The 14,903-nt window shown below is 39.7% G+C and overlaps 2 protein-coding genes across 2 annotated transcripts; both read left to right on the top strand.

Moving 5' to 3' along the window:
* The first annotated feature begins 2,539 nt into the window (after positions 1–2,539).
* Positions 2,540–3,330, top strand: LOC137937769 (uncharacterized). Its single transcript, XM_068782937.1, has one exon. It carries the CDS (start codon positions 2,645–2,647, stop codon positions 3,155–3,157), a length of 513 nt encoding a protein of 170 aa, XP_068639038.1. The 5' UTR covers positions 2,540–2,644; the 3' UTR covers positions 3,158–3,330.
* Positions 3,331–4,508: 1,178 nt separating this feature from the next.
* LOC137936631 (uncharacterized) lies at positions 4,509–10,194 on the top strand. Its single transcript, XM_068781426.1, has 5 exons — positions 4,509–5,627; positions 5,781–5,848; positions 5,962–7,812; positions 9,069–9,201; positions 9,295–10,194. The coding sequence occupies exons 1-5, from the start codon at positions 5,471–5,473 to the stop codon at positions 9,969–9,971; spliced, it is 2,886 nt and encodes a 961-aa protein (XP_068637527.1). The 5' UTR covers positions 4,509–5,470; the 3' UTR covers positions 9,972–10,194.
* Positions 10,195–14,903: the final 4,709 nt, after the last annotated feature.

Below are 14,903 nucleotides of genomic sequence, written 5' to 3'. Positions count from 1 at the left end.
TAAAATTTAATTTTCATTGTAATTAATTATAATAAATTAAATATTATAATAAATTAGTTAATTATCATAATAAGTAGTTAATCATTAAACATTTCCTTGTCATAATTAAACACATTACATTTTATTAATCACATCTCAACTAATTAATCATTAATTATTAACCTAACTATTAAATTAGATTTTAAAATATTTAAAGAATAACTACCGTCGGCTTCCTATCCCTCTCTTCCCTTTCTCTATTCACCCTAGCTGCCAGCCCTCCCCCCTCCCCTCCCCTCCCCTCCCCTCCTCCCCCCTCTCTGGTCTTGATAAATATTACAAAAAAGATAAAGAAATAAAGAAAAAAAAACTTCTGCATGAATTTTGTGGTGGTTCCTGGAGAGGCTTCCGACAGACAAGGTTTACATCTTCCGCACAGAAAAGAAAATAAATGAAAACTGCCTTCTCATGCAACGAAGACACGAAGGAGCGGTTTCTGTTCTCTCATGCAACACGCCCATGAAACGATGATAACGACGACGACGACGAAGAAGAAGTGGAAATGGAAGGAGGAGAAACAGTGGACTACAAGGACAACGAAGTAGAAACACTGCTTGGTGTTAAACACGACGACCTAGAAGCCGAAGACAAGCTAATTACCATGAAAACACGAGAAGAAGTGGGATGTGAAGGGTGCAGGTTCCACGACAAGGAGATTTTCAAACAGACAAGCTCAAGCGACTTCGATGAAGAAAACACAATCTCCTCCAGTTAGAGTGGCAGCCGAAGATTTGAGGAAGAAGGAAACATAAAACATTTTTCTGCCTTCGTCCAGTTTCAATCGACGCTGGAGAGTGGAGCAAATTATGTGAGTGCAAAACGTCTGAAGCAGAGGAGACGCCACTCACTTTTTGAAGAGGGACTTCTATGATTTTCTTCTCTGATCAATTTAAGGGCTCCATTGTTTTGTTTTATGCGCTTCCGCATACTGCTCCCGAACATCAGCTTCTGTAATTTTAGGGTTTTACAAGAAACACTAAAAAGTATAAAAAAGTATCAAATGCTCTGAAGGCACTTTAATGGGGCCACCCCCTCCCCTTAAACCGAAGTGGGTCAGGCAGGAAGAGACAGCCATGGTGGTGCCTCAAAATTGTGCTCCTCTCCGCTCACCCTGTTGCGGAATGTCTTAGCAGATGCAGTTGCCGCATGGAGGAGTTTTTAGATTGTCCCCCAATGGACCATTTCTTCGAGCGATGAGCGACAGCAGAATGTGATAAAGGATAAACATAATTCCTTCACTTCATCCTATAATTTGCTCACAATTCCGTCAGCCTTGCTTTTTGCCAATATTGAGAAAAACAGAGCTTTCTCTTCCGGTTCTCACGCCTCACCCTCTTCCACCGTCGCATTGGACCCAATCTCCGCCTGTCGCATCTCCTCTCCCATTTCCCGACGTCGTACACATGTGTCGCGTTGAGCCATCACCGTCAAACCCCTCGTCCGTCCGACTCCTCTCTTGTCACCGTTGGTACCCTCTTCTTCCTCGTACTTCAGTTATTTCCACCGTCGCCCAACCTCCTCTCGTCGCACCTCCAAAATGACTCCTCTCATGTCACCTAACATTGTCATCGAGCCCATCCCAAGTCTGCTGCCGACATTCCCTCTTTGGCTGCTGCCCTACCTCTGCTACGATCATCGTCGTCGCCCCCAACTAAGCCTCCACCCCGCCTGCCCTTCATTCAGTCCGCCCCGATTGCTATCAGTGTCACTGCTCTTCTTAGCCGCTACTAGTGCTGCTGCTCTTCTCAGGTACTACTAGGGTCACTACTCTTGCAAGCCACCGTTACTCTTTTACATCTCTTTATCGGACAATGTGACTTTGTCCGCCCTAGTTGCTATAAGTGCCATTGTTCTTCTATATATCTTCACCGGATGATGCGATTTTGTCTACCCTAGTCACTATCAGTGCCGCTTGTTTTCCTATCATTTTTCTTCCAAAAACCGTCGAAACAAATCTCTTTACATAGCCAATGCTAAATTTACAGTTTCAATTGCTACGAAAAAATGTTGACCTCTCTAACAAGTACCTATCTTGAGGGGACATGATAAGTACCTATCTTGAGGGGACATGATAAGGGATAACTCCTTAAATTATCCTATAAGATTTTATTAGATTTATCTCATATTGTATTTTTATAATCACGCTGACTACTTCGCCTTTGACATTTCTTTGAGTCCTAAGCTGGACGACACTGGGTGGGCCATCACTCCCTCAAAAATGTCGGTAGAACTCTGTGTTTTTTAAATTTTAAAGGAAGATGTATGTCTCGTGATCACGAATCTACGAAATCGCCACGCATTGGAGCAGAAATTACACAACTTCATCGCCTTGCTATGATGCTGGTCTTTTCAGTAGTCGCGGGTCTCAACTGGTTTTTTAAATGAAGTGAGCAAAACTAGCTAATTGCGGCAACGGCTACCTGCACTTCTCCTAAAATACTCCAAGCGCCACCGACCTCTGTCCTTTCCACCCACTTTTCCTGGAATTCCAGCTCTTCACCAATTCAAATCTGCCTTTTTCTCTACCATAAAAAAAACTCTCGGGAGCCTGTCACCTCCATTGCTCAAGAAGCACTGCGGAGTTCTCTCCCTTCTCAACACTCAGATGCTGCAAAGTAGTCACTTCAAGTCTCCCAGCATGCCTCGGAAACGCCCCCCGATCCTCAGAAAGGCTTGGGATCTTATCTCCTTCAGCATCCCCATCGAGAAGCTTCAAAAACCCATCAAACGAAACCTCCTTACCTTCAAGAAAGCTCGAAAGAACAAGCGCAGGCTCCTCAAGTACTACGATTACGCGTTCATTGAAGAATTTCAGTTTTCTCCATCGACCACACCTCTGTTTCACCACTACAAGGCGCAGCTCAAGAAGACAAGCAGCCGAAGTCTCTCTTCCATTTTTCTTCTTTGTCACTGTGCTGGCACTCCGACGATTGAAGGGTTAGATGCGGCGGACGAGTCAATTGATCCAATAATCGAGGGTAATTTCCCCGAAGAGCCCCAATTAACTTACTCAATTGATGAAAGTGACTCGGTGGACAAGAGAGCAGAGAGATTTATTGCAAGATTCTACGAAGACATAAGAATGCAGAGACAAGCATCCATGTTGCAAAACACGTAGATGGTTGCGTGCCGAAAGCATTCAAGGAAGTTGTTGCTTATTTGATTGTTTGGTTTGTCTTCTTCCTCTGCTAGAGTTTTTTGATTGTGGGGGAAGTCTTTGTTTTGCCGAGTCCATCTTCTGAAATGGTTTTGTACTGTTTTATTCAATTTTGCTTTTTGAATTGTTTCCTACTCTCAGTTCTGTTTTTTCGCTCTTCATGTTTAGGAGAATCCATTTATGGTCTAATAATGCCTTGAAAATAGCGGCCAAAGAGAGTACTGAGTTGAATTGATACTTCTGCAAACTTCTGTTCCTGAGGATCATCAATAAGCTTCCATAAACTTTTTAAGAACTAATGATTACCCGTTAACAATCCAATCATTGGCGCGTGATCAAGTATTCGAGAGCTGGGTTGAATTGAATAGAAGTTAGTTTTCGGGGGACAAACAAGAACTCCCCTACAATGGATGTCTCATATATGTAGAACAGCTGCTGCATTGAAGAAACAACAACTCGTGGGATGTAGCCAGCAGCCATGTTGCGATCTTGTAAATACAAAGTGGGACTCGTTAGTGTCAATTATTGATCCGTACCTCGCGATGGCCAAGCATAAATGCTGCTTCGCTGGAACTTGCCAACCATCTCTAATAGCGGGGACCAATCTGTAGCCAGGCAGTTGGCTAACTGGACTCTCCTCTGCTGCGCTCGTCTTTTCTACGGCGACGCAGATGATTTGCGACTTGATTTCTCATACGATCCCATTTGATTTTAGGGGCACCGACAAGGATCCATAAAATTAAAAAAGAACCACTAGTATCAGTAGCCACGAGTTTCTCCTTTTTAGTATACAAGACCTTAACAAAAAAGTTGCAGAAAACTGATAATCCCACAGACATGGCCAAATCGCTTCAGCAAACTCATCCCAAGTACGCTACGAACCAAAACCCAGATTTCATTGCCTTTGGTCAAAGATGGAATTAAGGTACTACTTAGCTTCACCGAGGCTCCTTGACCGCTGCGTTTACCAAAAGAAAAAAAAAAAAATACCGCTTCGTTGTCGGCTTGTCGCTACGGCGACTGCCTCTCTCTGGTCTCGCGCGGAAACCGGAAACCAGAAACCCGATGGACATATAATTAGTAATATTACTAGAATGCCCTCAATAGGACAAAGCTTCTGTCTGGTGCACTTGTGGAGTTCGCGTTTGAAAAAAGTAAAAAAAGGACGCTCCTCCCGTGAACGGGCGCGGACAAATGATGGAGAGGGACGTAACGCCCAACCTTTTTTCTGTCCTTATTACTCTTCGTGTCTTTCCCTTTCTTCCTTTTCAGTCTTTGACAGTACAGTAAGAGACTACGTTGCCTTTGTATTCTGCTTCTTAATCCGCGCACCTCTCTGCCCCTATTCAACGCACGCCACGGTCGTACTGCTGTTTCGAAGCCAGAGGCGACTGCTCAGTCGCATATTCTTTCTCGCTCTCGATCCATCTCGGGCGCCGCGAGCGATTTTTTTTTTTCTAGTATGAGAGTATAAGTCTGAAGCTGGCGGAGGAATCACGCGATCGCTCTATTTTTTCCTTCTGGGGTTTTCAGAGCAAACTTTCTCTGATCGAGTACGGTGATAGTGCTGATCATGGTCGGAGCCCAAGCTGGGTTTCCTTTGGCTTTTCGTCTTCCTCTCTATGACTGGTTTCATGTTGGTCAAGTTTGGCCGGCTGTAAACATCACTTGGGAGTGCTTTTTGTTATAACTTAGATGGGTTGTTCTTTAGGCACTTCCTGCTGGATCGTCGAACAGCTTGGAGAAAATGTAGACTATTTAAGGATTTGGAAGGGCCTGTGCGGGGAGTAATAGGAATTTTTCTTTTCTAGGTTTGGATGCTTTAGAAATTAGGGCACTCGTCTGGGTCTCTTCACATGCTATGGTCAAAATTTCCCGGGGAAGAATGGTTTATTTGGAGAGAAGCTGGTCTCGCATTGCGTTATTTTGAAGATCTTGACATCGTGAGGTACGGTTATCAGTGTGTTCACTGTTGGAAGAAGCTCCTGGTCATCAGTCACCATGAGGTGTGCAGGCAGGGTGTGGAAGCAGAGTCTACAGTATAGGAAATGAGTCGTCTTGACGGCAAAGATACGAACTTTTCTAATATTACAATAGAAAAGCATTTATGCAAAGATATCTTTTCCGCTTCCGCTTTTGTGCAGAGTCATTCTTTACTTCAGGAAATTTTATCTTTTATCTAAAGCTGCATCTTCTCGGCTGCGTGCAAATTTCAGTAAATTTTAAACTAGAGTGATAATCTATGAAAAGATTTATGATTTGATACCGTAGAAAATGAGCGACAAGCAGCAGCAAACTGTTTCAACATTGGCAATTGCTGAGAAGCGACCTCAGAGGACCGGCGGCTGTGTCGGTATCTTCTTGCAGCTCTTTGATTGGAACAGAAGATCGGCCAGGAAGAAACTGTTCTCCAAGAAACTGCTTCCACCAGGTAAATTTCAGTTCGTCTTGGGATTTTCATGTCATTATTACTTTTTGTGATCATCTCTTTTTCGTCCCGGAATGATTTAATTAGACTTCCATTTCTCTGTAATTTGATGGGTTGGTTTAAGTTGGTTTGTATTTGTTTGTGATCATGCATTAGCTCGTTTGAAACGCGTTACGAAGATATTCGGAGGGGGGAACAAACTGCCAATGGGGAAGCTTCTTTTGGTATTCCTTTTTTCTCTTTTCTGTTTTCCCCATGAATTCTTTGATTCTTCTTGTCAACTCTCCGCAGTTGTCATTAGTTTTTTTTTTTTTTTTTAATTTTTTCAAAATTTTAGATTGCGGATGAAAACCGTGGGGGCTTTCCGAAGAAGCCTGAGGTTGATGACATTCGTTGTTCTTCGGCCATTGCGAAACAAAAAGGTGAAATGCGGACTCCTAACCTGGTAGCCAGGCTGATGGGCCTTGAATCTATGCCGCCAGTTCCTCATGATAAGAAAAAGAAGGCTTCGTTTTCTGAGTTTGGACATGATCAGGAAACAAATCCTTCTGGAAGGTCTGAGTTCTTCTGCTATGAACAAGGGCAAATTTTTGAAAAAGGGCATGGGAAGCTAGATTTAAGGCCTCAAAAGCTGCAAAAGACTGTGTCGTTTGAGAGAAGTTCTGTTTCTAAGTTTGGGGCTGAGGAATTGCAGTTTAGGACTGTTTTGTCACGCTCTAGGAAACAACATCAGAAGCTAGTTTCTCCGGTCAAGAGCCCAAGGAGCCTTTCTGGAAGGAATGCAGCCCGATTAATGGAGGCTGCTGCAAAGATTTTGGAACCCAGCTTACAAGCGTCAAATCGAGCAAAATGTTCCCTCACATATTCTGCTCCCTCAAATCATTATGCACATGATGTCACGAAAAGACAAACGACATTGTCATCACTGAAGCCTTTGAAGGGACAAACTTCTTGCAATAGTTGTGGTAATTTGCTGGATGTGGTAGATTTTGCATCCAATGTTGTGGAAACACCTGAATTTATGTCTTCTAGTTCTGAATTCAGTGATGCTTCTTCTCATGATTCTGGGAGGAGTAAACTGAACTATGCTCTATTTTCATGTGATATGAAAAAAGAAGGAGAGAATGGGAGGGATGGTTTGTTAAGAGCAGGTAACACTAAAGGATCTCCTGCTGTTCAAGCTCTAGCTCAAGCTCATGTCCAGAGTTGTGATGAACAGATGATGGAAAAGGAAGCTGCTTGTGAAGGTCTGCATCAGTGCATTAAGCCCCAGCATAATGTGGCACCTCACGTGCTAAAACAAAGCAAACAGAAACTGACAGAGATGATCGGAGTTAAGGGTAATGTAAGCAGTGATCGCCAGGTTGCAAGAAGGCCCTTTGCTTCTGATATTTTTAATGGCGCTAAAGATTATGTTTCTTTGAATAGAAACATGACTTATCAATCTCGAACCAGAATGCAGGTCAAACCAGTTGGCAATGGTAAACATAATATGGAAAGAACTGCTTTGAGCAAGAAAGATGACTCCTCAAGGTTAAATACCCTAGCACAAAAAAGAAGAACAATCGATAGCATGCAACAGTTTGAGAGTTTAGGTCCTCATTCTGAAGTGGTCGGGCAGAGAAGTATGAGAACCTGTAGTATCAATGTGAAAGGGTCGTCTAAGTCTGGATCACTGAATAATAGTGTAAAGAGGAATATACAGAAGCAGGATGAAGGTGTTAAAGCCACCACTAGCAAGGATATGGATATTGTGTCATTCTTGTTTAATGCACCTGTAAGGCCTAATAACAGATCCTCTACAGTTGCGCCAGAGAAGCAGAAGGGGCAATTTGGGGCATTTACTGGTGCATTTAATGAGAAAAAAGTAACTGTGGATGCAGAGAATAGGAAATTATCTCCTGTTAAAGCAACAGAACTAAAAGGAGATGCTCTTGGTGCTCTCTTGGAGCAGAAGTTGCGGGAGTTGACTAGCTTGGAGGCAGATGAGTTGGAAACTGGAGCTTGTCTGCAAGGTAAAACTACTGCTGCAATTCTTGAAGAGCTGATATCTGCTCTAAGCACGAGATGTCAAACAAGTAAAGACGATGAAGGCAACAATTTGAATGATGGGTCGTGTTATAAGACTCCATACCAATCCGATAGGCAGGCCACTAGTACTCCAGTAATCAGCTCTAGCAGTGAAAAGGTAAGATTTTTTCATTGGTTGATATTCTCAATGAAGGCATTATTGTTCTCTTTAACAGAACTTCTATTGTTGTGAATGACATGTTTTTTCTCTCTTAAAACAAATGTTCTTGAATGACTTACTGATGTTGAGAATTCTGTATCAAAGAAATTGCAGATTACATCTAAATAAAAGGATAAAATAAATAATCACAAGTTGAGTGACCACCCCCCCCCCCCCCCCCCCCCCCCCCCCCCCCCACATCCAAAAAAAAAAGCCATCCAAATATTCTTTCCTTTCCTTTCATTTTGAAGTTAGTTGTGTGAATGTCTCATTCAAAAACCAAAGCAAATGAGGTCTGTATTATAGGTAATGTTCTCTATCATACTTTTGTAAGACCTATGTTAGGTACCAACTGCTGAGCATGTCTTTTTATAGATAGCAATGAGAGCCTAATTGTCTATTAACAATGACCATTCTTTAAGAATTTAGTTGATATTGTGTAAGGAACCTGTTGAATTCCTGAAAATGAGAAACACTTCATTGACTAGTTGTAATTTGAATACAATGAGTCTCTATTTATAATAGAGGAAACAAGTAGAATTCAATTACAATTAAATTACCCTTATCCTCGTTACTCATAAAGTCTAACACTTAAAGATAAGTCTTAGCATAATTAAATAATTGAACATAAATAGAATACTGAAATAACTAAAACACCTTTTACCTAAAACACTTTTGTGAGACATCCTCTCATGAAACGATCAACAGATTTGCAAGCCAAAGGTTCTTCAAAGGATTCTCTTATTTCCTGGTTTTTCTCTCTTCTATGAGTTTCATGGATTTTTAATGAAGATACGAAGAGTATATCGTCTTTTATTGTCAATGGCGTATGTAACTGATAAAAAAAAAGCCTATGAAACCAAAGTAGTCTACTGGTCATGTAATCAGTGCATACTATTTTGCTTAGTTTTTAGCCTACAATTGGATTGTCAAAATTCGTCCAAAAAGTTCTTGTAATGGATCTCACTGGAGACACATCCTTTAAGCCTATGTATTAGAGGAGTTCATGTCAGAACACAGACAAGTCAGGAAAAAGGCTGAGCATGAGGATGATCATTAAATGCTTTGATGTCTGAATGTTTTATTCAGCGAGCTGGCTGGCAGATTTTTTTTTTGTTGGCAATCTATGTGTGATAACTTATAAAACACTGCCTCAATTACTTTTGCTGTTCTTAACCCACTGAAGTATGCGATTTTGTTGACTAAAATTTCAGGACAATGTAAAAGCTGATGCTTCCTTGAGATTTTCTCTTCTCGCTGATTGTGATAATCCCAGCCCAACATCGATTCTTGATGCTTCTTTTTCAAATGAAAGTTGTTTGTCCGAAAGTCTTGATAGTGGCTCAGGTATGAAATATTTCTGTTTGCAGCATTGTAGATTCAGTTCTATTCCATGACAACTGCTTGGCATTTAAATTATCTTACATGCTTCTAATCCAGCACATGATCTTCAAACCAACCACCCCCATTCTGTGGCTCGTTCATCATCTCAAGAAACAGATATATGTGATTCAGCAACTTCAGTCGACACTGGATATGTCCAAATTGAAAATGCTTCTAATTTCATTGACAAGGTTACAAGGATTCATGGGTTCCATCCTGCTGAGAATGGTATTACGGAAAGCAATTGCATCCATGCAAGGGAAGTTATATCAAATGTTGAGCACTTGTTTGAAAACCTCGACCAGTTAACCTTTACCCATGTCCTAGACAGGCTGGAAACACTTGCTGAAACTCGGCTGAAAAATAACAAGAAATACTTGTGGGGATTTATGGAGACCAAAGAGGGAAACAAATTTCGGAGATTTCTCTTCGATTGTTTGGTAGAGTGTCTTGACTCAATGTATAGCTGCTACAGCAAAGCAAGCTTTTGTGTCTGGAGTAGGTTGTCTTTGCATTTGACTTTAGAAAGAGTTGCAGGAAATGTCAATGAGAAGATCATCGAATGGAACAACCTGGCTGGCAATGTACTGGATGAGTTAATTGAGAAAGACCTCAGGGGTTCAATGTGGAAATGGACAACAGATTTTGAAATGGAAGCTTTTGAAATTGGTTACAAAATTGAGGGAGACATTCTCGCAGCTTTGCTTGATGAAGTAACTGATGATTTGTGGTGATAGAAGAAGTTTTATTTACAAGATGCAGCTTTTTTTCTTTTTTTTTTTTTTTTTTATCTGTTGTAACGAATTGCTGACCTTTTGGCTGCTCTCCTGTAATTTTTCAAGTAACCTAGGATGCCACTTTGTACACAAATTGGAGATATTGAAACTCTGTTTTTTGTCATTTTGTTGGTTAAAAAATATCGAAAGCACCTGCCACTTTTGAGATGCTTTTTTTCCTCATTCTTTTTCAACAAAGATGCACATAAACTTGCTTCTCCTTTGCGTTTCTCTCTGAAATTGTTGATATAACCAGCATAACAGTGAAAGCCTCACCCTCCAAATAAGATGAAATAGATCTGCAAAATGCATTAATACCAAATTCCTCAATATCTATGACACATAATAGCCAAGACTTCTCAAGAAACAAATGCAGGCATGTATTCAGACCCAATGACAGACCAGAAGGTTTCAACAATGCTAGGTTTTGTTGCAAAGTCATTTTCAACACTTTGGGTTGCAAAAATTCTATGAAGTTGCAAAGTCTTCATCTTCAACTCTCCCCATGGATGTTCTTTTGATCCTAATTTGTGTGGTAGACTGTATCCAATACTTCTTCGTTTATATTTCTTCCACTTTTCCCCCTCAAATTGGGATCGGTACATAAAAACCCAACTTAGATCAAACAAATATGAGAGAAGAAACTATCACTCTTAGTCAAATAACAAAACTCTTTACACCATTCAAACTGGTCTAACTTTGAAAAAATAACTCAATTTCAAAGGCAAGAAAAGACAAATTTTAAGAACTAACATAGAGAACTGAAAAAAATTAAAATACCTCTTTTTGTGAACTCCTTCCTGTTAGACTCATGTAAGATATTGTCACATTAGTTCTTCTTCCGTGAGACACTTTTACCATGAGAGTTATGTAAGACTATTCTATATATATATTCTTCAACACTCTCCCTCAAGTTGGAGTTGCTAACTTCAAGTTGCAAAGAAAAATTATTGGTATTCTTTTTTGACACTTTGGGCTGTAATTTATTTTTTAAAGATGAAAATTAAAGATGCAAAGTTTTCATCTTCAATTCTTCGCCTTGGATGTTCTTCATTATTTGTCACGTAATTTATTTTTTATCGCAACTGTGGAATTCTTCATGGTAGGTTTTATAAAATACCTCTTCTTTTGTGCTTATTATTCTACTTTTTCTCATTCAAGTTGGAATTAAGAGCACGAGGAGACCCAACTTCGATAAATCAAATATTGGAGAAAAATTATCACTCTTAACCAAAGGACAAATCTCCACACACTAGTCAAAACAATATATGTCTAAAAAATACTAAATTTCAAAGGCAAAAAAATCTCAATTTTAGGGAATGGAAAAAAAGAGACTACTCACTATTTTAAGGGGGGGAAACATGACAAAGAATTTAAAAATAAAAAATGAATGAAGAGCAATAAAACTAAGGAAGAAAGGCAAAACAAAAACTTAAAAAGGGAAAACTCATTGTCTTTGTACTTAACCAAGTCAATTCATAGAACTTGCTCTTATGCCATGTTAAAAATTTAGAAGAAAAAATAATTCATTGATTGTGTTTTAAACTTTGTACATAGGTCATCTCTTAAGAAGAGGAAATATAAACACAAGAGTAAAATTAAACTACCGATTAAATAACTAATACAAAGAATCGATATAATTAAAACAACTTTGTTTGCGAGACTCATGTAAGATTCTGTCACATTAATTATTCCTCTATGAGATACCTTTATTATGAGAGTCACATAAGACTCTTTCATATATGCTATTCAACGGAAAAATATAATGCCCATCATTATTAATGCTTCTATTTTTCATCCTAAACCTTTGGTATTACAAAAAATCATGCACTTCTTCATATGAACAAAACCCCATCCCTCCAAAAGTGTTGTCAAGTGTTGTCAGAGCGGTTCCGTCCACTCTTGTAGGCGGTAACTTTCCTCACCTAACAGATCGGTTTTTTGGGTGTATTGGCTAGCCGTTGTCATGGTATTAGAGTTGGGCACGCCATGTCCCGCGTTCGAATCCTGTGAGAGGCGGTCAAGAATGGGCGGGGTGGGTGTCAGAGTGGTTCCGTCCACTATTGTAGGCGGTAGCTTTCCGCACCTAATAGATCAGAAGTTTAACCCTTTGTTTTTAACCATTCACCATATTGTCATTCCAAATTCCATCTAGTTGATTCCCCTTCAAACTTTCATCAACATGTGGAACATTCACAAGAAATTAACTCTCAAAACTCCTTTATTCTACAACTCACAATATTCATCAAATAATAATTGAACCTTAAATCTATGTATCCAAAAGATAAATCCTAAGAAAAGATAAAACTGACACAAAAGAGTATATTTACTTTGTTTAAATTTTTTTTAGATAAGATAAATGCATGATATAATAAAAAAATGTTCACATGAACAAATTTTTGACTAAGTAGAGTAATTAAAAATTGCACATGGACAAATATTTAGAGCATATGAGAGTCAAAGAACCATAACCATAAAATAACTTAAGGGAGAGCACTAATTTGGAAGAAAGAACTTGTAAAAAAACTAAACAAAGTATGAAAATGTTTGATTAATCAAATAATCAAATATAATTAATCATAAATAATACATCAATGGAAACATCAAAATTTCGTTAGTAAAAAAATTCAATTGATTCGCATGAATTTGAATACTTAAAAAAAATTAAAAATTCTACCAAAAAGTTTAAGTATAAAGATAATAATAGAGATAGAGATAAACATAATCATACATATAAAGATAATGATAGAGATAAAGATAACTAGTGATTGAATTAGAGATAGACTCAAATTATAGAGTACTAGTCACGAAAATATTATTCATCGTTCCTATGCTATTTGTTCGTTAAGTTTATCTTCGATCCAATTTTCTAATCAACAATGTGGGATCAGCCCCTCGGCGTCTCTATTCTGTATAAAATATCCGTCTCGAAATCTCCATTTCCATGTGCGTGCGCTGTTGTCGTCACTTCTGATTTACCAACGCTCTAAATCTTCCCTTCCGTCCATAAAATAGCAGCTCCGGACTTGGAGGCCAGCGGAGAAAGCGCATGAGTTTTGCATAAAGAAAAGAAAAGAGATAAGCGCGATGGCTCAACGAGCAGCGACGACTGCACATTAATCTTTCTTCTGGAGATTTGAGAGAAAACCGGGGAGAGTTTTCCTTTTATCTTCCTTATATAACCTGTGCCAGCCTGAGGCAGTGTTCAGGTCGGATTCCGTTCTGTTTCTTACTGTGACTGTCTACTGTCAAACTGGCGTCTGTCATAGTTCAAATTTCAGAACCGTTTTCATGTTCCGGATCAGGCGTGTTTGATGAAATTGCCCATTGAACTCGCTGTGCAATCTATTCGTGGTTGTACTTGGTTCAGATTTATGTCCAATTCTGAGACTAGATTCTGGGTTTGATCTCATTGTCACAATTTAAAACTGTACTAGTGAGAAATCAACAAAAGATTCAATCTGCTGATCAAGGTGCTTTCCCTGAAACTGTACTGTTCTACTGTTTGAACTTTGAAATCCGATGTAGAAAACAATAAGAAATGCAGGTGGGAGAGAAGAACGACTACTTTATAATCACGTGCCCGATCACAGGATCTCCAAATTAAATTTCTTACAACAGAAGAGACGAAAGACGGTCAAAGATGCATCACATGATCTCCTGCATACACAGCATTACAGAAAGCTCACTCGGTCAGTCGGCCTCCTATAAATCAAAAAGCCTGCTTCGACAAAAATCTCCCCGGCTAAATAACAAAACAGAGAAACACTCCACCATGAAGACATCTTTAGCTGCTCTCTTCGCATTCTTATTATTTACCCTTGCCTGTTCTTCTGTTTTCTGCTCGGAGGAGGGAGGGAGGAGCTGCATTGGAGGAATTCAATCGAGGAGATTGCTGGTACACAAAGCTTTGTCTCAAACTCTGAGGGATCTTCCGAAAGAGGCCCAAAGCCCCATGAAGCTGGTGAAAGACAGCTTCAGAAGAATCCCGCCGAGTGTGGCTAATCCCACTCAGAATAAGTAACTTTCCCTACCTTCAACCACTTCTTCTTCCCGACTGTTTTTTTTCTGATCGATAACTGATCGTCTTCGTTTGACAGGTCGAAGCCTCGGTTTCTCGGATGAAGGGAACTGATGTAGTGCAGCAGTTAGATCTTTCAGCAAGACATAGATTTTTGTAGTTCTTCCTCTATTTCTTTTGTTTTTACTGGTATGCGAAAGAGTGAGAGATGAATAACAGCTTAGATTTGTTATTTATTGCTAGTTTTGTAGTCTTAATCCAAAGCAGACATATGGGTAGTGGGTAGAAAGGTGAAGCTGATAGTCTGTAACTCTGTATGGAGGAATATTTATATGTTGAGAAGATGGTCACCTGCTTTTACATATTCTTCTGTTCCATCTGTATCGTTTCTTTATTACTCTTGGCTTTCTGGTTCGTACAAGTTACTTCTTTTCCTGGGATCGAGCGAGCAGGCATTGAAGCTCTTTTTAGCACCAGCATGTGACATTTCTGTTCTTTTCACGAAAATTCTGATGCAAGTACGTCTTTCTCGTGGCATTATCATTCGTTGTATCGTTTTTTCTTTTTCTTTTTTCTTTTGCATTAATAATTCTGGGGCATGCTCTGTTGGGACTTGAGCAGAAGAACTGTAATCCAGAAGCAGCTCCGTCGAAGGTAAAACAGAGCTTTTGAGCCGGGTTGCAGGTGCCAAAAGCTAAGAGATCCACCACAGAAGCCACAGAAGCAGCAGGGGATGTCAAAGGGTGCTGGTTCGACGAGCATCCCGACCTGAGCAACTTCATTGACAACCCTCTATAAAATTAAGATAGTCTACCTTTTGGTTGTCAATAAGAAAGTCCACAACTGGCCTGGTTTAACTATCAATATGG

This window comes from Aristolochia californica, unplaced genomic scaffold, assembly GCF_029961685.1.
Source record: "Aristolochia californica isolate CCGP_79_NKW_82.1479 unplaced genomic scaffold, dmAriCali1.0.hap1 SCAF_7, whole genome shotgun sequence".
Taxonomy (NCBI): Eukaryota; Viridiplantae; Streptophyta; class Magnoliopsida; order Piperales; family Aristolochiaceae; genus Aristolochia; species Aristolochia californica.
This window is presented reverse-complemented; position numbering and strand designations above follow the sequence as displayed.